Source organism: Canis lupus, chromosome 32 (assembly GCF_011100685.1).
Source record: "Canis lupus familiaris isolate Mischka breed German Shepherd chromosome 32, alternate assembly UU_Cfam_GSD_1.0, whole genome shotgun sequence".
Lineage (NCBI taxonomy): Eukaryota > Metazoa > Chordata > Mammalia > Carnivora > Canidae > Canis > Canis lupus.
Genome location: NC_049253.1, coordinates 19,335,591 through 19,363,555, shown reverse-complemented (window position 1 = coordinate 19,363,555; position 27,965 = coordinate 19,335,591). Strand labels below are relative to the sequence as shown.

General features: G+C 33.7%; 1 protein-coding gene across 14 annotated transcripts in view; it reads left to right on the top strand.

The window, feature by feature from the left end:
- Positions 1-27,965, top strand: part of RAP1GDS1 (Rap1 GTPase-GDP dissociation stimulator 1) — a 159,897-nt gene that overhangs the window by 20,443 nt on the left and 111,489 nt on the right. For 13 of the 14 annotated variants that reach the window (XR_005382801.1, XR_005382800.1, XR_005382802.1 and 10 more), the window contains exon 2: positions 9,884-9,994. Coding sequence is in view for 4 of the 14 variants with exons in the window: in XM_038582075.1 (XP_038438003.1) it covers positions 9,884-9,994 (111 nt within the window). In the remaining 10 variants the exon portion in view is untranslated. The remainder of the gene's footprint in view (positions 1-9,883; positions 9,995-27,965) is intronic. The other variant, XM_038582073.1, reaches the window with a different exon arrangement.

The window sequence follows — 27,965 nt, the reverse complement described above, 5'->3', positions numbered from 1 at the left end:
AGAATTTCATACATACACACAGGGTGCTCCTACAGGAATACGCAAGGAAATGTTAACATTGATTGTTTCTGGGAGTGAACTAGGATACATGAAGGTAGTCCCACCAAAATAAAATTAAAACCTAAAAAAAAAATGTTTTCTATACTGTGAAAACTGTGTCATATTCATGTTTGTATCTTTAGCACTTAGAGTAGCGTTTGGTGCTTGGTAGGCACATAGTTCATATTGTTGAGCAAATAGAAGCTTGAGGTTATCTTTTTAAAAAAAATTTTTTTTTAATTTTATTTTTTTCAGTTTGTCTTTATGTTGAGGTTGTCTTTTTTTTTTATTTTTATTTTATTTTACTTATTAATGATAGGCACACAGTGAGAGAGAGAGGGGCAGAGACACAGGCAGAGGGAGAAGCAGGCTCCATGCACCGGGAGCCCAATGTGGGATTCGATCCCGGGTCTCCAGGATCGCGCCCTGGGCCAAAGGCAGGCGCTAAACTGCTGCGCCACCCAGGGATCCCTGAGGTTGTCTTTCTTAATGCATCAGTCACCTGATATATAGCATTCATGATCTGGTGGTTTATGATGTTTTTCACTGAAAGAGCTAATATTCTTAGCCTTTTCTCACATAATTTCTCAGTTTTCTAAAAAGACTATTTATATATCTGTATCAGTCTAGGTGTAATCAGAAGACAAACCACAATGTTAAATTTGTAAGAATATATAAATATTCTGATGGGAAACAAGGTAGGTAGATCATACAACATAGTTTATTATTCATAGAGATTTATTTATCTATCTATCTATTTATTTATTTATTATTTTAGAAAGGTGTAAATAGGGGGTGGGGCAGAAGCATAGGGAGAGAGAATCTTAAGCAGGTGCCACGCTTTGTGTGGAGCCCAATTTGGGGGCTCAATCTTATAACCCTGAGGTCATGACCTGAGGCAAAATCAAGAGTAGGACACACAACTGACTAAGCCATGCAGGTACCCCTCATAGAGCATTATAGTACTTACTACCTGGCACATGTTGCTGCACAGGAGAAGTACTCTAAAATTATGACCCTGAGAACTTCTACAGGGTTACTGGCATATCTGTCATCCAAGACAGACAGACACGCACACACACCTATGTTTACTTACTCTGGAATTAAAACAAATCATTCCTAGTGAAGGGGGAAAGTGTCTCTAGGGTTATTACCCTAAATATAAGCTAAAAGCAAATCTCTGGAAAGAAAGGGGAATTTTTATGATCCTAGAATGTCCCCAAAAAGGGAGATTTATCTTTATTATATCTTATCGATTTCCCTTTCTCAGAAGGCTCTAATAGTGTAGAAATGTCAAGAAATCCAAAGACAGTGTAATCTAAATAGGAGATGTTGAATATTCAACGAAACTCTTAAGCAATAATAGGAGAGTAACTTTAAAGGTAGATAGCAAATCTGAGAGGTAATCTAGGGCTATGGGAGTGTATCCAAGGAAGGACAGACTTCTTCAGAAGTGTGTGTGTGTGTGTGTGTGTGTGTGTGTGTGTGAAATTCTTTATATTTACAAACACACACACAAACTTTAAAGCATATTAAGATGTAGTTAAGGTCACTGGGTTGCCCAGACCAGAGCTGGTCCATAGTCACCAAACCTGCAAGGACAACTCTTTGGAGACCAGTCAAGCTGAGGTTGATGAGTGGGATTGCAGACAGTTGGGCATGCAGAGGAATTTGGGGCACCGCTGCAGGTACTGCCAGAACTGGGCCAGAGTGGCCCTGAGTGTCCAGTCCCACAGAGTTTCTAGCAAGTACACTTCCAGTGCTAAAGAAGTGGTGTAGGAAGCAGTGACTTGGGCTGGGATGCAGATTTGAGTTGGTTGGGGCTCTTGTACACAGTCCTGCTGCATGAGTTGAAAGTTAGAGCAAATGTATGGTGAAAGCTATGACTTGCAGACATGTGGCACTGGAGAAAATTATGAAGGCTGAGCTAGAAGGAGAACACCTTCTTCAATGCTGTCCATTGTCCTCTATAGAAAAATCTTTTATTATCCATCTGGCAAAGGAAAAATATTTAAAGGGCCCAGATTCATTTTTTATAGATCAGGCAGTAAGGATGAATTTCTAGCTAAGAGAGAAATAAGTTGATAGCTAATTAATGTCTCTTCATCCTGTTGCTTTAATTTTATTTCTTTCAAATTTGTGGTGCATCATAGCTTTAAGGGTATTATCATAATTCTGTTTAATTTTTATCTAAATTCTCTTTTATCTTGACTCTCATTTTCTTTTTGATTACTGTAGCAGTATCCTGGGAAAATATTTACTCTGTGGGTTCTTAAGTACTAGTTCAGATAGTATCATTTTTAAAAGGATTTTTAATATATACCTGTGTTAAACTCACGTCACATTTATGATTACTTGTGTAGATACCATTTTTTTGTTGTCATTGCCTAAAATTTTATAAATTTCAGTGTATCTCTTCCTTATTATTTATTAGGTTTCTAAGTGAAACTATTTGCACCTATCTTAATGAAATACTTCTTTATATATCTCCAGCTAAACAAAGTTCCATTTATGCAAGTCTTTTATGTCAGTCTTTAATCTAGTTCTCTTATTACAAAGCATTATAAAACAGGGTCTTCTTTCTCCATCTTTATGTTTGATTAGTCACAGCTTTAAGTATGTTCTGGTGAAGAATCTTGCTCAAGACTGCTTGTAAGTCTAAGTAGATAGCCCAGACACTTCTCTTTATCTATCTTTAAAAATTCCTATACTTTTAACAGAATTTCATCTTATTCAATTTCTGTCCCTTGTCTGGTCTTTGTTCCTTGTCAGGCATATTCTAGGGTCTAGGGCAGAGCTTGGAGACATGATATCTTTTACTCTTGAATGTAAGCACCAGGAGCCAAAGCATTGTAGGTAGACATTTAAGTATTATCCTGGAGAAGTAGAAGGTCACAGCTAAAATAGTTAAGTCCAAGATCAGTGTCCTATTCTAAGGTACTAAATGGAATGTGAGAGCCCAGAGATCTATTAAATGCATATTGAGAAACTGGGAAATACAGGATAATAGAGTAAACTGGTAAAATATTGCTCTGTAAGAATCCTGATTTTAGAATACTGATACTGTGAGAACTCAGATTTGTTTGCAGGCACATACGAAGCATAAGAAGCTGGAGCAGAGGGAATACATTTCAAGTGGTAATTTTTATGTTTAGAAAGTTTCCCTTCTATTAGCTTGCCTGTACAGAAGTAAAGTTTAAAAGTATATAGTCTCCACTTTGCACATCTTCTGGAACTCTTGTGTACAGAGATCATTCCAACAGGTTGTTTTTGTTTACAGAGAGAGTGCACGCTTGTGCATGACCCAGGGTTGGGGCACAGAGGGAAAAGAGAGAGAGAATCTTAAGCAGCCTTCATGCCCAGCCCAACTCAGGGCTGATCTCATAACTCTGAGATCATGACCTGAGCCAAAATTAAGAGTTGGCTGCTTAACCAACTGAGCCACCCAGGTGTCTCCAACTGTTCTTCACACAGAAGCTGTTTGTAATGACACATTATACACTTTTACCAACTAGAATTCTAGTATAATTCTTGGGTTTCTTTAAATTCTTTACCAAATACCATCAAGCTTTGTTGATTTATCTACACTGTTTTATAAGTTGGCTTATAACATTTTGGACATTGCCCACTGTTTTAGATAGTATTTTAAATTTATTAGGTGATTGTTGAAGAAAAGAAGTCACCCTCTTATTTTTCTTGGTTATTTCTGGGGCAAAAAATTAAGCCTGGATCTCAGTATAAATCATCATCTAATTTTTAAAAAGCCAATGTATTAACTTACTAGCAATTATATCATGTTATATACTAAAGCTATATTTGATGGCTATAAAATTGTAAAATAATTCTTTTTTTTTTTTTAAGTAAAATAATTCTTGAACTCTCAGTGAAAAGGTTTTCGGCACTGTGTGAAATAAAATTTTTACAAACTGTATCTTGCTTTTTATCCATGATGGCATCATATTGTAGTTGTGAAGATCATCTGTCAGACTCTTGACCCTCTAATCAAATGTGACAAGTTAGATACAGTGTTTCTGGTTCAAACTAAAATAGACTTTAGCACCATTTAAGAGTGAATAAATAGTGACTGCTCATAAAAATTTTATCTGATTTCTGAAATAATTAGAATGAGAAAAATACTTAGAAATGTCATTGTTTTTAGTATATCCCATCTTATTAAAATATTAATCGTGGCAGTTTGTATCATAATTTATAATAAAAGATGAAGTACAAGTAACTCAGAAAGTAAGGTAGATTTTCAGAATTTGGTAAGTTTCCACTTACTATAGAGAGCAGTGTATCTTAGAAGAATTCCCTGTTGTACAAGAATTTCCCATCTAACAGTAAAAATAAGCTAAAAGAATTTTATGAACCCAGAACTATAAAACCAGCAAAATGAAAAATACAGAAAAGGTAGAACCAAGGTCACACTAACATTGAAGGGGTAGAGAGAGAAGGCTGAGAACAATGTTCAGAGACTGGTGTTTTGAAGTCAGTAGAAAGTGTACCAGAAAAGAAAAAAGAGTCTATTGCTGCTAATATATTGAATAAGAGGATTGAGAAAATCCATCAGATTTGTCAAAGTATCATTTAAGATCTTTGCCAGAGTAATTTTGATAGAGTTTAAGAAGACTTGGCTAGGTTTTAAGAGCAATGCAGTAGGTTAGAAGTAGGAGATACAGAATTAATGACTGAAATCAACTTTGCTCTGAAAAACTAAAATTTTCTTTCACAAGACAGGTTAGACCATTGCTGTCATATAGGAAAAAAAATTATTCTTTTAAGAACAAAATTTATTTTGGTTATTAATACTTCTTTTTTTAAGATTATTTATTTATTTATTCATGGAAGACACAGAGAGAGAAAGGCAGAGACGTAGGCAGAGGGAGAAGCAGGTTCCAGGCAGGGAGCCCGACGTGGGACTCGATCCTGAGACCACGGATCACACCCTGAGCCAGGGGCAGGTGCTGAACTGCTGAGCCACCCAGGCATCCCTGGTTATTAATACTTCTTAGTAGTAGAACTTCCCATGAAAATTACCATTCTTGACTTAATGCCCCCCTACCACCAGCAGCCAGGAGCTGAGGAATTTTCCATTAGAACATTTTCATTATCTTAAAGGTAAAGATTCACTACTGAGATGTACTGACATGGTTTGAGGGAGTCCAGAAATAATACCCTCTGTTCCTTACCCAAGTTCAGAATGACTGAAGACCTAAGCAAATGAGTTGCCTGATGGAATTCAAAGTAACTGCTTTAAAATTGAAGGACATATTGTATAGTCTCAAAGGAACTGCTAATACTTTAAGGCTGAATTTGCTAATCTCACTGGTGCAGCTGGACAGCCAAAGGTATGGAGGAAAGAGAGTCCTTGCCCTTCTAAAAGATCAGGAAGGCAAGAGGGACTGAGTTATGTATGGCCAGTTCTTTCTCAACTTAATAATCAGTTACATTACTCCTTTACTAGAGAGAGAATGTAGGTAGAGGTGGGCAGTTGCCAAGGGAAGAGACAGAAGTGACTAGAAGTGTCACTATAGTAGCAATTTCTCCATGAGGAAGGTTGAGGCTGTGGAATAGGGCTTTTGCCCCAATCATTTTATTCTCTAATTGCTCTTTTAAAATTGAGATATAATTCACATAAACTAAAATACACAGATATTAAATGGTCAGTTTGATGAACTTTGGAAAATGTTTCTATTTTCTAATGGAGATAATCAAGACATGAAACATTCTAACACTTTATTATCTAAACTGAGTAACATTTCTTTCAGTACTATCCTGTTCATTTAAAATGCTTAAAATCATAATAAATTTTTAGTAATTCTGTTTGACAGCTTTGGTTGTCTCTGGATGAAGAATTTAATGAACTTCCCTGAGAAGATCTTGCATCATTAATAGGCATGTAATTATTCCCATGGAGAGACAGAATAATTTTTTACTGATAAGAAATCTTTTAAAAGTAGGATGATCTATGTAGTTTTTACTTATATATTTTATATACTTAAATAATTAGATTGTCTTCATTGATCTCTTTGTGTCTTAAAATGTAAGACTCTATACTTTAAATTATGTGGAGTACATAGTAGGTGCTTAAAAGGTCACATTTACCTTCCCTTTGCTATTGGCACTTTGGCTCTTAAATGTGTGATAACAAAGGATGGTAACTAGACAACTTTGTGCAAATAAGAAATTCATTTCTTTGTTCACTCAAGTTAATTTAACAAATATTTACTGGGCACAGTGCATTGACTATAATTACAAGATGCCCCATAAAATATAGGGGGGAGGAATATATTAACAATTAAACAAAAAGTAATTAAAAATTGTAAATACTGCTGTGAAGGATGGATACATGATTGAAATAATCCTGGGGAATTAAGGATGAGGAGACTTAGATAAAATGGACAAGGATGGTCCCTGGACTGGTAACATCTAGAATGAAACTCCCATCAGAAGGGGACATCAAGTAAGGAGCTTTGGGGATGGGATGAAGGGAAGGAAAGAATTTAAAAAGACCCAGATGCCGATATAGGTAGTACTAAATAAGTCTTAACTGCTTTTTATTACTTGTTGTCTGATACAGTTTTGATGGATTGTTGTAATATGACTAACATAAGTCTTACTTTTTTCCTCAGTGTTGGGATAATTTATTACTTGTAATAATATGAACTTAGATTTTATATATTATTCATATATTTCAGAAAATCAATGTGCATTTAATAAGTTTGAACAAGAATACCTGGGATATGATACCCTACAACTTCTTTTTAGTTTATAGAAGAGATCCATACAAGTATACTTTTTTAGAATAAAAATCAATTTTTCAAAACTACTTAGTCCCTCTTAAGAAAGTAAATATTAACCTTGGATGTGAATGATAGCCTGGGATTTTTAATAAAGTATAGGTTTGGGTTTACTAGATTATCGGGTTGTACTAGGAGTCATGTTAGTATTATTTGATGTAAAATTTTAAGCCTGCTTTTCCTTGGGTTGGCATGGAAAATGATTATCTCTCATTTTCTAATAGGAGATTTCATCATATTTTAAGAATTGTCATGACCTGGCAATGTACAGAAGTCTATTAAAATATATACCTTACTTTAAATTAGAAAATGCCTGAAATCTAATACTGCAGCAGCAGTGCTAGAGGTCCTTGGTATCCCATTAGGGTGTCTATGAGGTCAGTACTATTTGCATAATACCATTGAGACATTATTTGTCTTTTTCACTCTGTTGACATTTGCTCTAACAATGGTACAAAAGTAATTATGGGTAAAAAACTGAGGGTATGTGTGCATCAGGGCAGTAGTAGCACTAAATTGTATCTAGTGGTATTCTTTACCGTAATATACTTTAAGTAGAAAAAAATACCAGTTTCACTTAAGAATGCCCATGATGAAGCTTTCTGCTTTTTTTTTTTTTAATTTCAGTATCTGTGAACACATTTAAAAAATATTCTGTGTAATGAAATGGGAGGTACACATAAAACGTTTACATTGCATTGCAAAGTCTGATGTCTATTTTGAAGAGAAGCACTTATACAGTTTATGAGCTGACCAAGGTACTTTTTTTTAACGGAAAACATTTTTTATTTGAAAGAACTGACAGACAAATTGGTTTTTCATATTTGGCAAACATTTTCTCACAAATGAATGAGGTTAATTTATCGTTTAAGAAAAATAACCGACAGTATTCGTTGCTGGTAATAAAATTGAAGTTTGTAAGACAAAATTAGAATTTTAGGAAATTTGTATGCCTTGAGCTTGATACTTCCCCAGTACTTACAAAGAGTCTTTTAATAAGATTAGTGATGATACTAACAAATGAAATAGTATAATGAAATATGTCAATGTTTGGAAGATATGCATAACTCCAGGACCTAATTTTTCATGACCAGTGCATGGATGATAAATATCTTGCATGCATGAAAGATTCGAAGTGTAAGAGATCAGTGGATTTGAATGTGAGAGTTAGAAATGTTTATTAATACTGTTTCAGGTTTCTCATGTCAACCAACCATTAAAAAAGTTACCACTTACTCAAGTTTTGATTAGCATCAAAGAGTATCCATAACTATCTGAAAAGGCTATTAAAATAGTTTCCTATTGGGACACCTGGGTGGCTCAGCGTTGAGACTTTGGCTCAGGGCATTGATTCTAGGGTCCTGGGATCAAGTCCCACATCGGGCTCCCTGTGGGGAGCCTGTTTCTTCCTCTGCCTATGTCTCTGCCTCTCTCTCTGTGTCTCTTATGAATAAATAAAAATAAAATCTTTTAAAACAATGAAATACTTTTCTGTTTTTCAGCTATGTGTGTAAGGCTGAATTTCCTTCATTTATTCAACCCAAACAACAAATTATAGAAGATTGAGTACAGAAGCAGAGATTAAAATCCAGTTATTTTCTGTGAATTATGGAGATTCATAAAAATGTAGAACAATAGTATTTCAATGAGTTTTTTTGTTTTTGAAATGTGTTATTTTTTAAAATATTACTGTTAAACAATAATTTTAAAACTGTTAGGGTTAAATGAATTACTAAAAGGAGTCTTAAGTCTTAGTTTTAACTTTTAGTATTTAAATGTTAATAGAAATAATTGATGTAAATAAAAGCCCTTTTGACAGTCTGTGGTATAGGGGAATCTACACATAATTGAGGACTAGAGCACAGCTTTATAATCCAAAATGTACATGTTTTGGCTTATAGCAGTATTTTGATTTGAAGTGTTTTTCAAATGGTGGGGTTAAATAGGTTGTGTAGTCATCAGCTTTTTTGTTGTTTTTTTAAGATTTTATTTATTCATGAGAGACAGAGAGTGGCAGGGACATAGGCAGAAGGAGAAGCAGGCTCCCGCTGGGTGAGCCTGATTTGGTACTTGATCCCAGGATCCCAGGATCATGCCCTGAGCCAAAGGCAGACGCTCGGGATCCCTGGGTGGCGCAGCGGTTTAGCGCCTGCCTTTGGCCCAGGGCGCGATCCTGGAGACCCGGGATCGAATCCCACGTCGGGCTCCCGGTGCATGGAGCCTGCTTCTCCCTCTGCCTGTGTCTCTGCCTCTCTCTCTCTCTCTCTGTGACTATCATAAATAAATAAAAATTAAAAAAAACAAAAAAACAAAAAAAAAAACAAAAACAAAGGCAGATGCTCAACCACTGAGCCACCTGGGTGCCTCTAGTCATCAGCTTTGTATTGTTTTAAGTCATATTATGAAACTATTCTAAACCTTCATTTTCATTTTATGTCTTTAAAATATAGCAGAGGAAGCTAAAATAGGAACAAAATACTATTTCCAAAGCAATGTAATTTTTTGTAGACATTTAGTGGTTTTTTTTTTTTTTCCAATTAATCATCGCTGGTTTTCTGAACAAGCTAAATATGGTATAACAATCCTGGGTGCCTGGGTGGATCAGTGGTTGAGCATCTGCCTTCGGCTCAGGACATGATCCCAGGGTCCCGGGATCGAGTCCCACATCAGGCTCCTTACGGGTAGCCTGCTTCTCCTGCTGCCTATGTCTCTACCTCTCTCTGTCTTTCATGAATAAATAAATAAAATCTTTAAAAAAAAATCCTGAAAAAGATGTTCTATGACAGTTTTTATTATTCTTGAATATTCCTGGTATCTCACATATACAAAATGAATATTTCATATCTGAATTAAATGGATAATTATTACTTATTTTTAAAAAATTTATTTAAAGACTTTGTAATAGTACATAGTCCATTGCCATTTTGTAATGTATGTGGAAGTTAATTTACAATAATGAGAGCCCTTTGCCTGTTAGTGGTAATTGTATGAACCATGATGGTCATATGTTAGTAGAAGTTCTGATTTTTCTTTTTTTCTATAAGCAGATAATCTCAGTGATACCTTGAAGAAGTTGAAGATAACAGCTGTTGACAGAACTGAAGATAGTTTAGAAGGATGCTTGGATTGTCTGCTTCAAGCCCTGGCTCAAAATAGTGAGTTTCATTGTGTTTCAAATGCCAAACAAAAAAATCAAATCAGTCATTCAGAAAGTGGTTTGTAATGTAGCACATAACTTGCATTCACATAACTTGGATTCTTTTGAATCCTATCCCAGAATACTGAGATTGTTTTACATGTTCTACTCTCCCACCCCAGCTCCCTACTCCCAAGGTACTGAAAGCCAAGTTGATAGGCACAAGAAAGGAGGAATTGATTGGTGGCAATGACATTAATACCAGCCCAACAGAGAGGCCATTATTTCATTCCTGACAGATAAGCACCATAGTTGTTTTTTTCCTTAACACCTACATTTGTTTTTTGAAAAAGTCTGTATGTGTATATGTGGGGAGACTGGGGAGGAAAAACAGAGGGAAGCCTAAAACACCTAAAATTTTTTTCTGATATCTTACAATCATCTTTTTAATAATTTTACTTTAATATTTATGAAAAATAAATAAAAATGCTTATGCTTAGATTTAATTGGAAAGATGTGTATACAGTCATTCAAAAATCCCTTATAACTGAGATGTAAGACTTGATCTTTAATGCTGTAGTAAATAACACTAGTGATAAAAATTATTAAACTCTTCATTGGCTATCAAATTGTGTTGTATTTGATCCATCATATTTCCATTCATTAATTTTTGTATTATCACAGAGAATAGACAGGTACAGAATGATATTTTTATCTGTTTCCTTTGTTCTGTTTTATTGTGCTATGGTTTGTGCTACACTTGTTTTTAGTTATGCCACTATCTTATTCTGGGACTAATCATTTAGCTGACAAAGAATTCAGGAGAAAGTATATATTGTTAGAGTTGTAATTTCAAGCACTCCTGTGTGTTATTTTTTTTTAATTTTCATTTTTTAGTGAACTGTGCTTAGAAAATCTAAAATAATTGAATGTAGTACTCTTCATCAAAAAGCACATTTTAGAACTAGCTTGGAAAATTCTTTTTCAGTAATTCTCTTTGTTTTTGAGATTGTAACTGTCAAGCTATTCAGTCTTAGAGGTAACAGAGAAGTTTGAAACAGGAGTTCAATAAGAGCTTTTGAATAAGGTTCACCATGGTAAAGAGAAAGGAGAGTGTCTAAAGCTGTGCTGTCCATTGTAGTAGATATATGTGGCTATTTAAATTTAATAATTTAATTTAAAACTAAGTTCCTTAATTTTACTTTTAAGTGGCCATATTTGGCTAGTAACTACCTTCTTGGGGATAACAGATACGAGCCATTTCCATGATCACAGAATGTTCTTTTGTATAACATGCATCTAGAAATAATATGTGATAACCTGAATTTTATATGCTTATATAGGTAGATTTACATAATCATGTAATTAGTCTAAGTAAATTGAATATCTCAAATTCATTTTTTTTGGAAGAGTTTTATTATACTCTTCTTTTGTTTTCAGTGGCTTGGTCTTTTCTCTATATTAGAAAAAAAAATTTAAAAAAAAGATCTATTTATTTATTTATTTGACAGAGCAAGAGGTCGAGAGGGAGCACAAGCAGAGGGAGCAGTAGCAGCAGGAGAGGGAGAAGCAGGCTCCTCATCGGGCAGAGAGCTCAAGATCATGACCTGAGTTGAAAGCAGATGCTTAACTTACTGAGCCACCTAGGCACCCCAGAAAAAAGAATTTTCTAAATGGACCATTTGTCTAGTAACTGAATAATATGGAGGCAATGTTCTCAATTATATGTGGAGAGTTTTTCAGCCATCTCCTGAAAAGACTGAGAGAGAAGTGAAGTTGAAGAAGAGAAATGAAGAAAGGAAGCCAAAGTTTTTAACTTTTTAAAGAATCAATTTAAGAAAAAGTGAGAAGTATGTAATTGTTGGATTAAATTCATATCCATTGCAGACTTATTCATTGAATCTATTTATTAAAAATAGCCTTGAAATTATAAAGTGTTAAGGCCAAATAGCCACAAGATGTTAATAAAAACAACAAACTCCACCAATTTAACTATTAAATCTCAAGAAGGGAGCAAAAATAATATATCTTTTTAAGAATCTGTAACAAAATTGATGTGTCCTCTCATCTAAGACTGTATACAAAAGTATTTGACACAAGGGGAAGTTCATGCAGATGTTCAGTCTTTGACTTAAGAATGATTATCTGTCATTGATTGCTTGCTCACTAAGTACTCAACACTGGACTTGGGACTATATCTGTTATTTAAACTTTACTTTAGTCCCATGAAGAGATATCACCATGTAAAGGAAAAAGAAACAGACATTATAAGGTTCCTTGCCTTGCTCTGGCACAGTCTAGAGTTTGGATTGGAACTCTTTGCCTACAAAATAAAAAATTACATTTTGAGTGAAGTGTGACTTCTTTGAGTTTTTAGGTTGTGAAAGTGTTTCCAAAAGCTAGGTTTTAACATTGTGTCTTAAATTTTTGCTTTTTCTTTAAAATAGTTTCAAATTATATTATTAAAGAGGAGAATGGTTTATACACCTTTTTTCATTGCGTTATAGATTTATTTTATAGGTATTTTATTGATTTATTTTTTAAAGATTAGCAAGTGACTTTTAAACAAAAAGTAAGAAAAAAATTCTAGTAAGATGTTTATTTTCTACAGTTGTTCTTCCTTGAAGTGATTGATCCATTGCTACTCTTACCCTCTTAAAGGTAAAATTATAATTTTACCTTATAAAACATTTAACTTAGGTGAATCTGTGCTTTTTTTGCAGAGATCTTCTAATGTCATAATTCTTCATTAGTGTCAGGTGTTTTAGCTAAAAATATCATTGTTTGCACCAGAATTGCACCTGATCAAGAAAGTGATTTCTCCATTCTGTACAAGTAGATGATGGTAATGTGTGTAATAGAAATCTAAACTTAAAATTTTATTTTGTAGTCTACTAACCTGTCATTGGAAAGAACAAACCTGAAAGGAATGAAATTATGCTTTTTAAAATTTTTACACTGTGGAAATTTAGTATATTTGAATTGCACATCAAAAATTATCATAATCTAAAATTAGAATATTTGCTGTATAAGTTTGGAATGGTTTTCTTTCTTAAACTGTTTTTAGGTAACATTGTAGTATATATGTCAGAATCTTAAGAGACAAGGGTTAGATAATACTAAGGTTTTATGGAAAACATTTGGATAATACTAGGTTTTATGGAAAACATTTTACTTAAGCATTTTGTATAAATCTCTGATCTAACTAAATAATAGAAGCATTCATTTACTCATTTAAATACTTCAGATTTCAGTTTTTAAATATTTTTAGTAAATATTTGAAAGCTACCCTCTAAGAAGTCAAATTCTGCTCATCCTTACCTCTTTTGATTCAGAGAATATAAGATTCTCTGTAAATGCTTATTGTAGTATGGTTACTCTTTTACATGATTATTTGAAATTTTAAAACAATAGGCCAAATTTTCATCCCTAAACATTAGTACAAGAATTGTCATTAGTGTGACATCTAAATCACGTTTTAAGACAAACTATTAGCATAAATCAAAGGCCCAAAGACAAGAAAAATTAACAGTCCATTCATAATAAAATATTCTATTCCATTGTAAGAGCATGGGGACCATGTTCTGCTGAGGGAACCACAAAACAGTGACGTGATCACCAACACAGCTCTAAATTCTCATCATAAAGGATTAGGCTGTTTTCCTCTGTCTCATTGCCTCATGTACCTTTGTGCTCTAACTTTGTTTAGTTAATTACTTAGTGACATTTCCTGTTTCATACAAGAATCACAGAATTGTTTATTTTCTTTAGAACAACCCTGTTTGCTTGTCTTTAAAAAAAAAAAGTAGTATCTAGTCCACATTCCTAACCTAATATCATACTTATCTAGGAACCTAGTATCATACTTATCTAGGAACTTACCTGGGAATTCACCTAGGTTATCTCTTAGCTCCCCCCCCCACTTTTTTTAAATTCATTATATTGATTTTGGGTTCCCTTCTGAGGCTATAATCCTAAACATACCGGATTATGTGTACAAGCTGCTAATGTAGATTACTCTATGAGTCTTCTCTAATAGAACTTTCTGTTGTTACTTGCTTTTAGTCTGATATATGCTTCAATATTTCTTAATTGATTTACTTTTGGGTATCCAAATTATTTCTTTAAGTAAGGGACTTTGAAACTTGTTATCAGCTGTTTTTCAGTAGCCATATTAAACCTGAAATCACTGGACATGAAACATTACTGCTGTTTTAGTAGAGACAAGAAATAATTTTACTTCTTTCATAGTAATAACCTTTTTTTTTAAGATTTATTTTTTTTATTTGGGAGAAAGAAAGTATGAGCAGAGGCAGGGGAAGAGGGAGAAGCAGGCTTCCTACTGAGCAGGGAACCTGATATGGGGTTTGATCCCAAGACTCTGGGATCATGATGTAAGTGGAGGGCAGATGCTTAACCAACAAAACCACCCAGGCACCCCTCATAGTAATACCTTGATTTTACTTTTTTTCTTTTTAAGATTTTATTTATTTATTCATGAGACACACACACACACACACACACAGAACCAGAGACACAGGCAGAGGGAGGAGAAGCAGGCTCCATGCAGGAAGCCTGATGATGCAGGACCCTATCCCAGGAGTCCGAGATCACGCTGTGAGCCAAAGGCAGACACTCAACCACTGAGCCACCGAGACGTCCCTTGATTTTGCTTTTTTACCCTAAGTTATCAAATGCACCGCAGAAGTGATATATTTCTTTTGCAAACTGAATTCATTATGTTATTCACCTCCTTTATGTATTTTTGTATTATGTGACTCTTCTAGTTATTATGGCCATTGTCCATGAGAGCTTATTAATAAGTGGTGCTAATCATAAATTATCAAAAGTTCAGTTTTTATAAGTAAAGATAGCATTTGCAGAATAGAGGAGACTAAAGAAAATGGTCAACTAAAAAGGCATTGACAATTCTTGATGAATTTGAGAATCCTGGATTGCCATTGAATAGTGGCAGCTACCTAAATCTCAGTTTTTCCACACATTCTCTAAAAATTTATACAGATCATCAAAGAGATCAAGTAAAAACAACTTAACCTGTGCCTTACACATAACTAGAAGGCAGACTAAGACCTTCAAATTAGAGAAATAAATATCCAAATCTAGCCTACTTAGCTTCAGAGCCCATGATAAAGTTCATTGAGACTGCAGAAACTACATGGAAAAGATGAGAGGAAAATCGGTTGAACCAGGAACCCAACAATACATATTTAAAAATGCCTTTAAGAAGACAAGTTCTAGCCTGGGAAAATACTACGATCTTGTCTTAGATTGAATAAGAGCATTTGCTATTGAGAAATCAAAAGGAAGAGACATAAAAGCACAAGGACCCTAGACAACATATCAGATGAGTGCTGCTTTTGGCAATGATCTTGTTTTGCCTTGCAGACATGGTGGTGAAGGGAAAGAAGGAAACGAGATAGGGAAATTTAAGTGTTCTGTGGAAATAAGACCATAAAACTAGAAGACATATTATAAACCTCCTTTGGTTTAAGTTCAGAAGAGAGCGTTTTTGAACTAGAAATCTAGATAGTCATCCTGAATCTTTATCCTTATTACATAAATTTTTATTGCTCATAAAGGAAAATAAAAACTATACTGAATAGAAAATTGCAGATAATAAACATACAAACTACTACAATGAATAAAGCAGAAAATAAGAAACCATATTTTAGCTATTAAAAGTTTTCTTCCTGAACCATCCATAAAACCAGTTATCAGTACCCGAACACCATGACCTATATTAAATATCTTTAATCCTTTGCATATATGAAAAGAAAAATCCTCAAGTAAGAGTTTCAGATACTTGAAATAGAAGTGGATAAATATCAGGGTGTTGTGAAAGAAGAGTCGACTACAAGAAATTGAAGAAAAAGAATCATTTTAGAAATTAAAACCAGGGACACTTAGGTGGCTCAGTCATTAAGCATCGGCCTTCAGCTCAAGTCGTGATCCCAGGGTTCTGGGATCAAGTCCTACATTGGACTCCCTGCTCAGTAGGGAGTCTGCTTCTCCCTCTACCCCTCCCCACTGCTTGTGCTCTCTTTCTCTCTCTCTCTCTCTCTCTCTCTCTCTCATACTCTCTTGCATGCTCTCTCAAATAAATACATCTTTAAAAAAATAAAGACATTAAAACTAGATTTTAAGATAACAGGAAAGAATAGAGGTGACTGAAAATTTATTACAGAGCGTTGAGGAAAACAGGCAAAAGAATGAAGACAAAGGAACAGAGAGAAAATGATTAATGTATAAGATAGGCAAAAAGATCCAATGTATACTAATTTGGAGCCCTAAAGGAGAAAAACAAAAACATGATGCAGAACTAATATTTAAAACTATGAATTTTTCTGAAGAAAAGACCAGAATCTACATGATGTAAAAGAGGTAGCCATGTACTTGCAAAAATTGACTGTAATGGGCAACTCAGAGACTTGGTCTAGTAAAACTTTCACTTATGCATTTATTTGTGTCTAAATGAAAAACGAAAGAGCAACTCTTTCACAAATAAATTTATCACTCGGTAACAATTAAAAAAAAAAAAAAAAAAAAGGGATCCCTGGGTGGCGCAGCGGTTTGGCGCCTGCCTTTGGCCCAGGGCGCGATCCTGGAGACCCGGGATCGAATCCCACATCGGGCTCCCGGTGCATGGAGCCTGCTTCTCCCTCTGCCTGTGTCTCTGCCTCTCTCTCTCTCTGTAACTATCATAAATAAAAAAAAAAAAAAAAAAAAAAAGTAAAAATAAGTACAAAGGAAAAATCCTTAGGGCCTCCACTTAAAAAGATCAAGTTACTTAAAAGGAAAGAACATCAGATTAGCATCAGACTTCTCAACAGCAATATACAAAGCAATTCAATAATGGAACAGTATTTTTTAAAAATTCAAGGAATAGGAATTTTACATAGAGTCAGCCTGCTCAGTATCAAGGCTATTAAAAAAAAATCATTAAAAATGGAAAAACTCAGGGAACACTATACTCATTAGTCTTCCACAGTAATCTTCTAAACTCTTGCATCCAGTATTCATTATCTGACATGGCTATTGAACATTTGAAATGAGGCTAGTTTGAATTTAGGCACACTGTAGATTTCAAAGACTTAGTACCAAAAATTTGTATAAATACATCATCAACAGTTTTGAATATATTGATTACATAATCTCATTTTTAAAAATTTTATAAAATATTTACAAGTACTTGATTTCTGTTGCAGCTTTAGAGGCCATTGTTTCTTGAATTGTGGGTGGTGGCTGATTGAAGTAGGTTTAAGTGTTGAGCCATCCAGTACGATATGATGGAAAATGCAATGTCATCAATAAAATCAAATTGGGTTATTCAGTGTACAAAAGGACATTCATAAGACATTTAAAATAGTGAGCTTAAGTTCATTATTCAAGGGTTAGATTCAAGGAAGAGAAAGCATAAAGGTCCCAAGATATGTTCTGTGCATTTAGTCAAAAGCAGAAATATATTTGGATATGCAGGAGTTTGTAGAAATGGACATGGAAAGGTTTGAATCTGATTGGAAAAATGAGAGAGATCATCCCAAAATATGTCACAGGCCATGAGATTAATAACAAAAGCAAGATATAACTGTGATACTGGTTACAGTTTGCCCTCTGATGTGCTTTTAAGCTATGCTTTACAAGGAGCAAAAAAAGCTCTTGTTATGTGCGGTCTCCAGAAGGAGATAAGCTTCCATTGGTATTTGTGATTAAAACATTGGCAGAGGATCTGGTTTTCTAACATTAGCTATAAATGTTACCATTTTGCTTCTTAAGTTTGCTAAATTTGAAAAACTTCTCATGTTCCTAAAAGAGAGTAAAATATGTAAGAGAAATGTTATTTGAAATGATGCTATATGCCAAATATATACTTAGGAAGATCTGTCCTCAGTATTTATAGTACCATTGCTGACTTACTATCACTAAGGACTACACTTTTAAGTTATTGTTGAGAGAGAAATGATGGGGTTTGTGCTGCTGTTTTCTTGACATTCTTTTTCAACAAGATAGTGTTGTATGTAACTCTTCCTGGAGAGCTGGTTGTGGATTTTCTGTGGCACATACTTGATTGATGTAACTGGCTTCTGGCTGGTGCTTCTTTTTTTTTTTTTTTTAGGTTTTTATTTAAATTCCAATTTAGTTAACATACAGTGTTATATTAGTGTCAAGTGTACAATAGAGGGATTAAACAATTCGGTGCTCATCACAAGTGTACTCCTTAATCCCCATCACCTATATAACCTATCCTTCCACCCATCTCTCCTAGTAACCATTAAATTTGTCCTCTGTAGTTGAGAGTCTGTTTCTTGGTTTGCCCTCCTCTCTTTTCCCCTTTGCTCATTTTTGTGTAACTGGCTTCTCGAATCATTTAGGCGCTCTCCCAATATGTTCTGAATGTGTTCAAGAATTTGAGGTATATAAATTGGACTTTTGATTGATATAGTGAATTAGAAATGAATTAATAATACTAGTATCTGAATAAGAATTGTATATTTTCAACAGAAAGGTATAATTTGATATTTGAAGGAAACTAGTTTAAAGTAATTGATTAATCTGTCTTTAGTGTCTTCACTGTGAATATAGATATTTGAACCTGATATTAAAGGTATGGTCAATATCATAGTCTTTTTTACCTCTGTAGAACTTGATAGTCCATGATGATTAGGTTTCCTCTAGAAAGCTTCCTTACATATTTTAAATATAAACCATACAAGGTTTCATTTTTATTTCTTGCAATTCAGATTTCTAGAGTACCCATTTGGCATTGTAAGAGATTAAAGTTTCACGGTTATGTAGACCCTGAAATCTATAAATGAGACATTTTGTGAAATAATACAAGTTTAATGAGTCATCATTTTTCCTAATGTTAGCTTCTTTATAAAATATATATTTATTATAATCAATTGATTTACTTATGTTTAATAATTTATTTTGATATATTGTGTAAAGTGAGGATCTTTATTTTTTTCTAGACAATCAATTTTCCCAGCACCATGTATTGTTTACTCCCTCTTGGTTGATGATGTTCCTTTTATCAAATAATAACTCCTTAATTTAATGTAATTGGGCCAGCTTTGGAGTTTTATTATGTTCCATTAATCTGTTTGTCTATTGTGTTGTAACCATGCTATTTTAATTATATTAGTTTAATGGAGGAAGTTTCTCTTTATAAATCTGTCAAAAAGTTCTATTTTCATGGGTTTAGTATATCACAGAAATTGTGGAAATGCATTGTCACATTCCTGAAAATTCCTATGGGAATTGAGATAAGCTCTAAATTAATTAGAAAGAATTGAAAACTTCTCAGCATTTTGTCTCTCAATCTAAGAACATGGATTATATCTTATTTAAGTCTTTGTTGTGTCTCAGTGAGATGTAGTTTGGTTCATGTTTTCCGTACAAATCTCATTTTAAGTATTCCTATGTATTTTACGTTTTTTGGTTGTTGCAAAGGGAGTTTTTCCCATTATAACTTCTAAGTGGTTATTGTTGGAGATCAATTTGAAATCTGTATGCATTTTTATATTTTTATTTGTATTAAACTACCTTTTGAACCCACTTGGTAGTTAAAATAAAAGTTTAATTAGTTTTTTTGGGTTTTGCAATCCGAACATCTGCAAAGTGACATTTTTGCTTTTGTGATTATAGCTCTTTCCTTTGTGATTATAGCTTACTTACTGTGTTGACTTGAACTTCCAGCAATATAGTAAATAACGGTGATTTAAATAGTATCTTACTTTAATTTCTGCTATTAATAGCAGTCCTTCTAATGCTTCATCACTCAATGTAACACCTCTTGATTTAATGTAAAAGGTTTTTTTCATGTTAAGAAAATAGTCTTACAAACCATGAGAGACTCTTAACTCTGGGAAACAAACTGAGGGTTGCTGAAGGGGAGGTGGGTGGGAGGATCACATAACTGGGTGATGAGCATTAAGGAGGGCATGTGATGTGATGAGCCCTGGGTGGTATAGGCAACTGATGAATTATTGAAAACTACATCTGAAACTAGCGATGCACTATATGTTGGCAAATTAAATTTTGATAAAAAAAGAATAGTCTTAATTCAAGAATGATTTTTTAAAAAATCAAGAGTGGCTACCTTTAGTATTAATTAACCTCGAGTTTAATTAATACTAAAAATAGCATCTATTAATTTTGATATTATAAAGATTATTTATAATAAAATTATTTGTTGAGAGCATTATTACTAGAGGAAGTTTTTCTTAAGAGTGGAAAGTGCAACATAGTTTTACAATCTCAGAATCAAGACCTTTTAGTAAACTAGTGAGTGAGGTGTTCACAATAATTTGTATCTTCCTTTGTCCCTCTTCAGGGACACACACTTACCTAATAAGAATTAGTACTTAAAGAATAATTAAAATCAACAATATGAATTATATATTTTAGAATAAGTTAAATTTTTAAATTTTAATTCTAGTATAGTTAACATACAATGTTTATTAGTTTCAGGTGTATAACATTGCAACTCAGAAATTCTGCACATTACTCAGTACTCATCATGATAAATGTACTCTTCAATCCCTATCACCCTATTTCACCCACCTCCCCTCTGGTAACCATGTTTGTTCTCTGTAGTTAGAGTCTTTCTGTTTCTCTCTCTCTCTCTCTCTCTCTCTCTCTTTATCTCTGCTCATTTGTTTTGTTTCTTAAATTCCACATATGAGTAATATCATATGGTATTTATCTTTCTCTGAGTTATTTTGCTTAACATTATACAGTAGCTCCATCCATGTTGTTGCAAAAGGCAAGATTTTATTTCCTTTTATGGTTGAGTAATATGCCATAGTGTGTGTGTGTATGTGTGTGCTTGTGTATAGCGCATCTTTTCTGTCCATTCATCTTTCGATAGACACTTGAGCTGCTTTCATAATTTGTCTATTGCAAATAATGCTACAGTAACCATAAAGGTGGATGTATCCCTTTGAATTAGTGTTTTGTATTTTGGGGGTAAATATCCAGTAGTGCAGTTATTGAATTGTAGAGTAGTTCTATTTTTAACTTTTTGAGGAGCCTTCATATTGTTTTCTACAGTGGCTGCACCAATTTGCATTATCACCAACAGTGCATGAGAGTTCCTTTTTCTCTACATCCTTGCCAACATGTTTCTTGAGTTTTTGATTTTAGCCATTCTGACAGGTGAAATATGATATATCTCACTGTGATTTCGATTTGCATTTCTCTGATGATGAGTGATGTTGTGCACCTTTTTATGTGTCTGTTGGCCATCTGTATGTCTTCTTTGGAGAAATGTCTGTTCATGTCTTTTGCCCATTTTTTAACTGCACTATTTGGGTTTTTTTGGTATTACTTATAAGTTCTTTATATATTTTGGATACTAATCCTTTATCAGATATGTCATTTGCAAATATCTTCTCCCATTGCATTGGTTGCCTTTTAGTTTTGTTGACTATTTCCTATGCTGTGCAAAGCTTTTTATTTTGATAAAAATAATTTTTACTTTTGTTTTCTTTGCCTCAGGAGACACATGTAGAAAAATTTTATGGCCAATGTCAGAGAAATGCATCATGCGGTCTTCTAGGATTCTTATGGTTTCAGGTCACACATTTAGGTCTTAAATCAATTTTGAGGTTATTTTCATGTATGTTGAAAGAAAGTGGTACAGTTTCATTCTTTTGTGCGTAGATGTCCAGTTTTCCCAACACTATTTGTCGAAGGGACTCTTTCCCATTGTATATTTTATTCTGCTTTGTCAAAGATTAATTGACCATATAATTGTGGGTTTATTCCTGGACTTTGTATTCTGTTATATTGATCTATGTGTGTTGTTTTGTTTTTGTTTTTGTTTTGCCTGTACCATATGGTTTGATTACTATAGGTTTGTAATATAACTTGAAGTCTGGAATTGTCAAACCTCCAGTTTTATTTTTCTTTTTCAAGGTTGTTTTGGCTATTTGAGGTCTTTTGTGTTTCCATACAAATTTAAATATTGTTCTAGTTCTGTGAAAAATACTTGTATTTTGATAGGGATTGCATTAAATCTATAGATTGCTTTGGGTAGTATAGACATTTTTACAATATTAGTTCTTCTAATCCATGAGCATAGAATGTTTTTCCATTCCTTTGCATTGTCTTGACTTTCTTTTATCAGTGTTTTCTAGTTTTCAGACTACAAGTTTTTCACCTTTTGGTTAAGTTTATTCCTAGATATTTTACTGTTTTTTGTTGTAATTGTAAATGGGATTATTTTCTTATTTTCACTTTCTTCTGCTTCATTGTTAGTGTATAGGAAGGTAATAGATTTCTGTACATTGATTCTGTATCATAAAATTTTACTGAATTTGTTTATTCTAGTAGTTTTTTGGTAGAATCTTTCAGGTTTTCTACATATAGTAACACATTATCTGCAAATAGTGTGAGTTTTACTTCTTCCTTACCAATTTGGATGTCTTTTATTTCTTTATGTGTCTGATTTCTGTGGCTAGGACTCCTAGTATTATGTTGAATAAAAATGGTGAGAGAGGACATTCTTACCTTGTTCCTGACCTTAGGGTAAAACCTCTCAGTTTTTCCCCATTGAGTATGATGTTAGCTCTTTTCATATGTGGCCTTTATTATGTTGAGGTCTGTTCCCTCTAGACTTACCCTGTTGAATGTTTTTATCATGAATGGATATTATTCTTTGTCAGGTGCTTTTTTCTGAATCTATTGAAATGATCATATGGTTTTTATTCTTTCTCTTATTGATGTAATGTATCAAGTAAAGCATTACTTTTAGTACAGGAAAACTAATTATAATTGCAAGGTTATATTAGCCTTTGAATTATGTCCATAGCTATAAATTTAGGTTTTCATGTTTTGTTTACTTTTAGATTACTCAACCCTGGAAGTGTGAACTTTATTACTTACGATTTTTCTTACTTAAAGGTACTTTTACATGGATTCCTCACAGGGAGTTTTTAATGTCATGTGAATTTTGATATTTTAAGATATAATGAAGTAGGCATATAAATTCTTTTATAAATTAAAAAAATGTCTTAAATGTTTGGCCTTAAAGACTTTTAAGACTTTCTATTTTTTTTAAGATTTTATTTATTTATTCATGAGAGGCACAGAGAGAGAGGCAGAAACGTAGAGGGAGAAGCAGGCTTCTTTCAGGGAGCTGGATGCAGAACTTGATCCCTGGACCCAGGATCACATACTGAGCGGAAAGCAGATGCTCAACCGCTGAGCCACCCAGGCATCCCTTAAGGACTGTCTTAAAAGTTTCTAACATTTGGCCTTAAGAGAAGAAAGAAACACTAGCCAGAAGAAAAATAGGCAATTGAAGAAAATTCTTCTTTTTGAAGTTTGATTTTGTATAAATCTTACTTCACATGAAACTGTAGTTTATCCATTACATTAAAACCGGAACAGACACCACATCATGGGAATATGTTTTATACCAAGTTAATAAAAGCAAAGTTATTTCATTTTTCATTGTGACTCACTTATTATTTACTGCAGTTTTCATTGTTTGAGTTATGAATGTATGTGAATACTAATGACCAACTGCAAAATTGTTAAATTGGAAAAATGGTTATAATATTAACAGACATAATAGAGAGTAAAATATTAACTCTTTGCTTGAAGTAGTCAAAGTCAGAGAAGAATAGCCAGGAAAAGAAAAAGATCCCAAATTAAATACTTGTTAGAAGCACATTACAAAGGAGTGATCTAGTTGAGGAAATGTATGGTAAGTCAGTAATATATCTTCTTATCTGAATAAAAGATTCTACATTATTCTCTGTTTGCTGTACAATTAGATCTTGACAAAGACCACAGTATTATCTGCCATATTTTTAACTGTATGTGATTTATGGTCATTTTACTCTCTTATAACAAATCACTAACAACTAAGGAAATGTGAATATTTTGTGTTTTTAGTAAGGTGTAGGGTTTAGGTATAATGTTCAAGTGTAATGTTCATAATAACGGACTATATAATACAGCAAATCCTTATTCCCTAATTTTTAAAAAGATTTTATTTATTTATTCATGAGAGACACAGAGAGAGAGACATAGGCAGAGGGAGAAGCAGACTCCCTTGGGAGAGCCTGATGTGGGACTCGATCCCAGAACCCAGGGATCATGACCTGAGCCAAAGGCAGATACTCAACCACTGAGCCATGCAGGCATCCCTATTCTCTAAGTTTTTTAAATAGAAGCTAAGAGTATTCAGAGTCTTCTGTTGACAGATATATACACTTGGACATTTGGGCTGTTTTAGTATCACTTAAAAAGCAAACAATGCATTATATAACTCTTTGAGATTTGAGAGACTTCACACATTTAGGTAGAACAAATGTAATTTTTTTCTCTGTAGTTATACAGGGCTGTTAGAGCAGTAGTAGAGAATACTTTGTGACATTCATGATCCTGCACATCAGTGATTCATGTCTAAAGTAAAAGAAGAAGTCCATGAATTGAATGTAGGTAGACCCATTAGAATATTTGTAGAGTATTCATATACAGTTAAGTTTATACTGCCTTGATATGTCATTGATTATACATTAACTATTTAGTTTAAAGTTAGATTTGGAACATTTTGTACAGTCATGTCATACCTTGCATATCACCTCATCTTCAGATCTCATTCCTACATATATTCAACACTGAGTTTTACTTAGTGTGTTGCAAACATTGTGATATCTCAAATAATGGCAGAAATTTAGTCCCTGCCCTCAGAAGCTCATTATTTTGTGATAGAGACCGATAAGTAAATGTATAATTATAATTTTTTCATAAGTGCTGTAATAGAGGTATGTTCAGTGTCTGGTAGAGGTAAATATATTTACTGATCTTAAAGAGTGTAAAAAGAGCTATGTCAAATCAAAAGGAAATAATCATAAAATGAACCAAAGGCAATATTATATGATCTGACTCTAGTACTTAATTCAACTTTTAAAAAATATCATTTCTTCAATGGGTTAATTGAATTGGTTTTGTATATTTTAGAAGACACTGGAAGAAGTTATTTTATATGAACCAGAATGAATTAATTTATACTGTATTGTGCTGTGAATGACTAATAGTATGCATCTGATGCTTTTGGTTTTTAACAACTTTTTTTTTTTTCTTTTTAAAACTTGACTGACTTGCTACCTGATTAAATCATGGAATTTTAACAGTATTACACATAATATTTTTACATAAAAAGCTTTACATAGCATTTTGTATATGATTCTGCTTATTCTTTAGAAAAAATATTCATACATTGGTCAAAGAATACTTTTTATTAAACTACCAGTATTATTTTTTTTTTAATTTTTATTTATTTATTTATGATAGTCACAGAGAGAGAGAGAGGGGCAGAGACATAGGCAGAGGGAGAAGCAGGCTCCATGCACTGGGAGCCTGACGTGGGATTCGATCTCGGGTCTCCAGGATCACGCCCTGGGCCAAAGGCAGGCGCCAAACCACTGCGCCACCCAGGGATCCCAAACTACCAGTATTAAATAGCTGTTAACTTATAAACATTTTAAGTAGGTGAAACATACATTTTACAGATAAAGAAATATTTGATGCAAATGTATAGATAAAATATTTTAAAAATTGGAACACTGAAAAAAAACTACAGCATGATGAACGTCTTTTTTTGAAAGCAAGGATTTCCAAATATATTCACTCTTTTAAATATTTAGCTTTGGTTTCTTTGTTTCTCAAATTACAAAACTGCTGATAGCAAAACTCCAGGATTTCATGTGAGTTCAAGCAATGTCTGCCTTAACACAAATGTTAAAATAGAACTCAGAAAATGCACTAGCAATAACCCAGGTTCTGTCTCAACCAATTTTAGACCTGGGCTATCCGTATGGTAGCTATTGACCCCATGCAGCTTTTGAGTATCTGGAAGGGAACTAGTTGAAATTGAGTTGATTCATAATCCTCAGAGACAATCGTTTAAAAAAAAAAAAAGGAGTAAAATGATTCAATTTTTGTGTTGATTACATGTTGAAATGATAATATTTTATAAAAATAAAATGCTTATTAAACTTAATTCCATCTGTTTCTTTTTACCTTTTTTAGTGGCTTACATTATATTTCATTGAACATCACTGTTTTATACCGATGCTTCTCAAACTCTAGTTACATAAAAATTATTTGGAAAGGTTGTTAAAACACAAATACTTGGGTTCTATCCTCAGAGATTCTGACTCAATAGTTTTATGTGTGTGGGGTCTAACCATTTGCATTTTTAATGAGCTCCCAGGGGATGCCAGTATGCTAATCTATGGATCACACTTTGAGTAACAAGATTCTCATATGGACAATATCTTTTTGGTGGGGTTGTAAAGAATGTCTAGGATGAATCAACGGCCATATCAGGGCTCACATAATCTATTATTTGGTATAAACTATAAGTAAGACACTGTCATACTGTGTAGAGGAATTTAATTATGAACTTTGTGCTAGACCTTTGAGGAAAAATTTGTGAAATTTTGTCAAAGACTAACTTTTTCTTATATGACTATATATTTGTTACTATGTAAAGAGGAAAATAAAGAAAAAATTAAAAGCAACTGTCAAATAGGAAAGTAAGATTCAGCCTATCATTTTTAAGACAACAGAATTTACTTGCACCTCTACAGAAAGGAGAGGAGGAAAATCGTACTTAAAAAACAAAAACAAAAACATATAGTTATAAAGGTACAGTTGTGTGTGACAGAGAGACCTTTTGTCTAAAGTATTTGCTTTTTTCTTATTTTTCTTCATTTCTGTATTTCTCTCTCTCTCTCTCTCTTTTCTTTTAGAGCGAGGGAGCAGAGCAAGAGGGGCAGGGAGGAGAGAGAGAGAATCTCAAGTGATCTCCATGCTGAACACAGAGCCCTATGTGGGGCTCAGTCTCACAACCTGGAGGTCAAGACCTGAACTAAAACCAGTAGTTGGATGCTTAATCAACTGTGCTACACAGGCACCGCTCATTTTTATATTCTTAAAAACAGTTAAATAGGGGATGATGAAATTACGGTGGGGAAAAAGATTAAGGTAGAGAGAAGTCAGAGAAGGATAGAAGAGGCTGGAAGAGAATAGTAAATAATAATAGAAAGCAATGGGGACATAGAGATTGTATTTAAGGTTGGGAACAATTCTTAGACTGTCTTTTACTATGATACTTGCAGACCTATTTTCAGGACCAAGAAAGGATTTATTCATGGTTTTACCTTAGCAAATAACAATAGCATGGTATTACCTTAGCAAATAGTTACTCAGGCTTAATGAAGAGGCCCATTCTTTTTAAGAAAATCTTCCCTTCCTCCCCTCCCTTACCCCGTCTTCCTCTCTCTCTCCGTTCCTTCCTCTCTTGCCTTCCTTCCTTCCCTCCCTCCTTCCCTCCTTCCTTCCTTTTCTTTCTGATAGCCCTAAGACTAGAAAATACTTTTTTTAATATTGATCTTTAATCTTTATCGTTGTCATTGCCTTTCATTGATCCTATTTCTAGCTCCTGGATAAACAAACAACAATGTTTCCTCCCTAACAGATCTTCTGCATTTGAAGATAACTATCATATTTATTTCTTCAGTTGTCCCTTGCATGATGAGAAAGGCAGTAGTATGGTTGATATAAGATGATAGAGCAAAGGTTGAGAATATTTTTTCCTACTATCTGTATGGCATGTGTATGTTCTTATTTGGGAATATTTGTTTAAGAGGATAAGATGATCCTCTTTTCTAGAGGTAGAGGTATATTACGGTTCTCAAGAGAAATAGAACCAATTGGATATATGTATGTGTATATGTACCCATACGTGTGTGTGTGTGTGTGTGTGTGTGTGTGTGCGTGTGCAGGGGTGAGAGATTTATTTTAAGAAGTTGGCCACTTGATTATGGCAACTGGCAAATCTAAAATCTTCAGGGTGGGCTGGCAGGATGGAAACCCAGGGAAGAAATGATATTGCTCTTCAAATCTGAAGGTGGTCTGCAGGCAAAATTTCATCTTTTTGGGAAGGG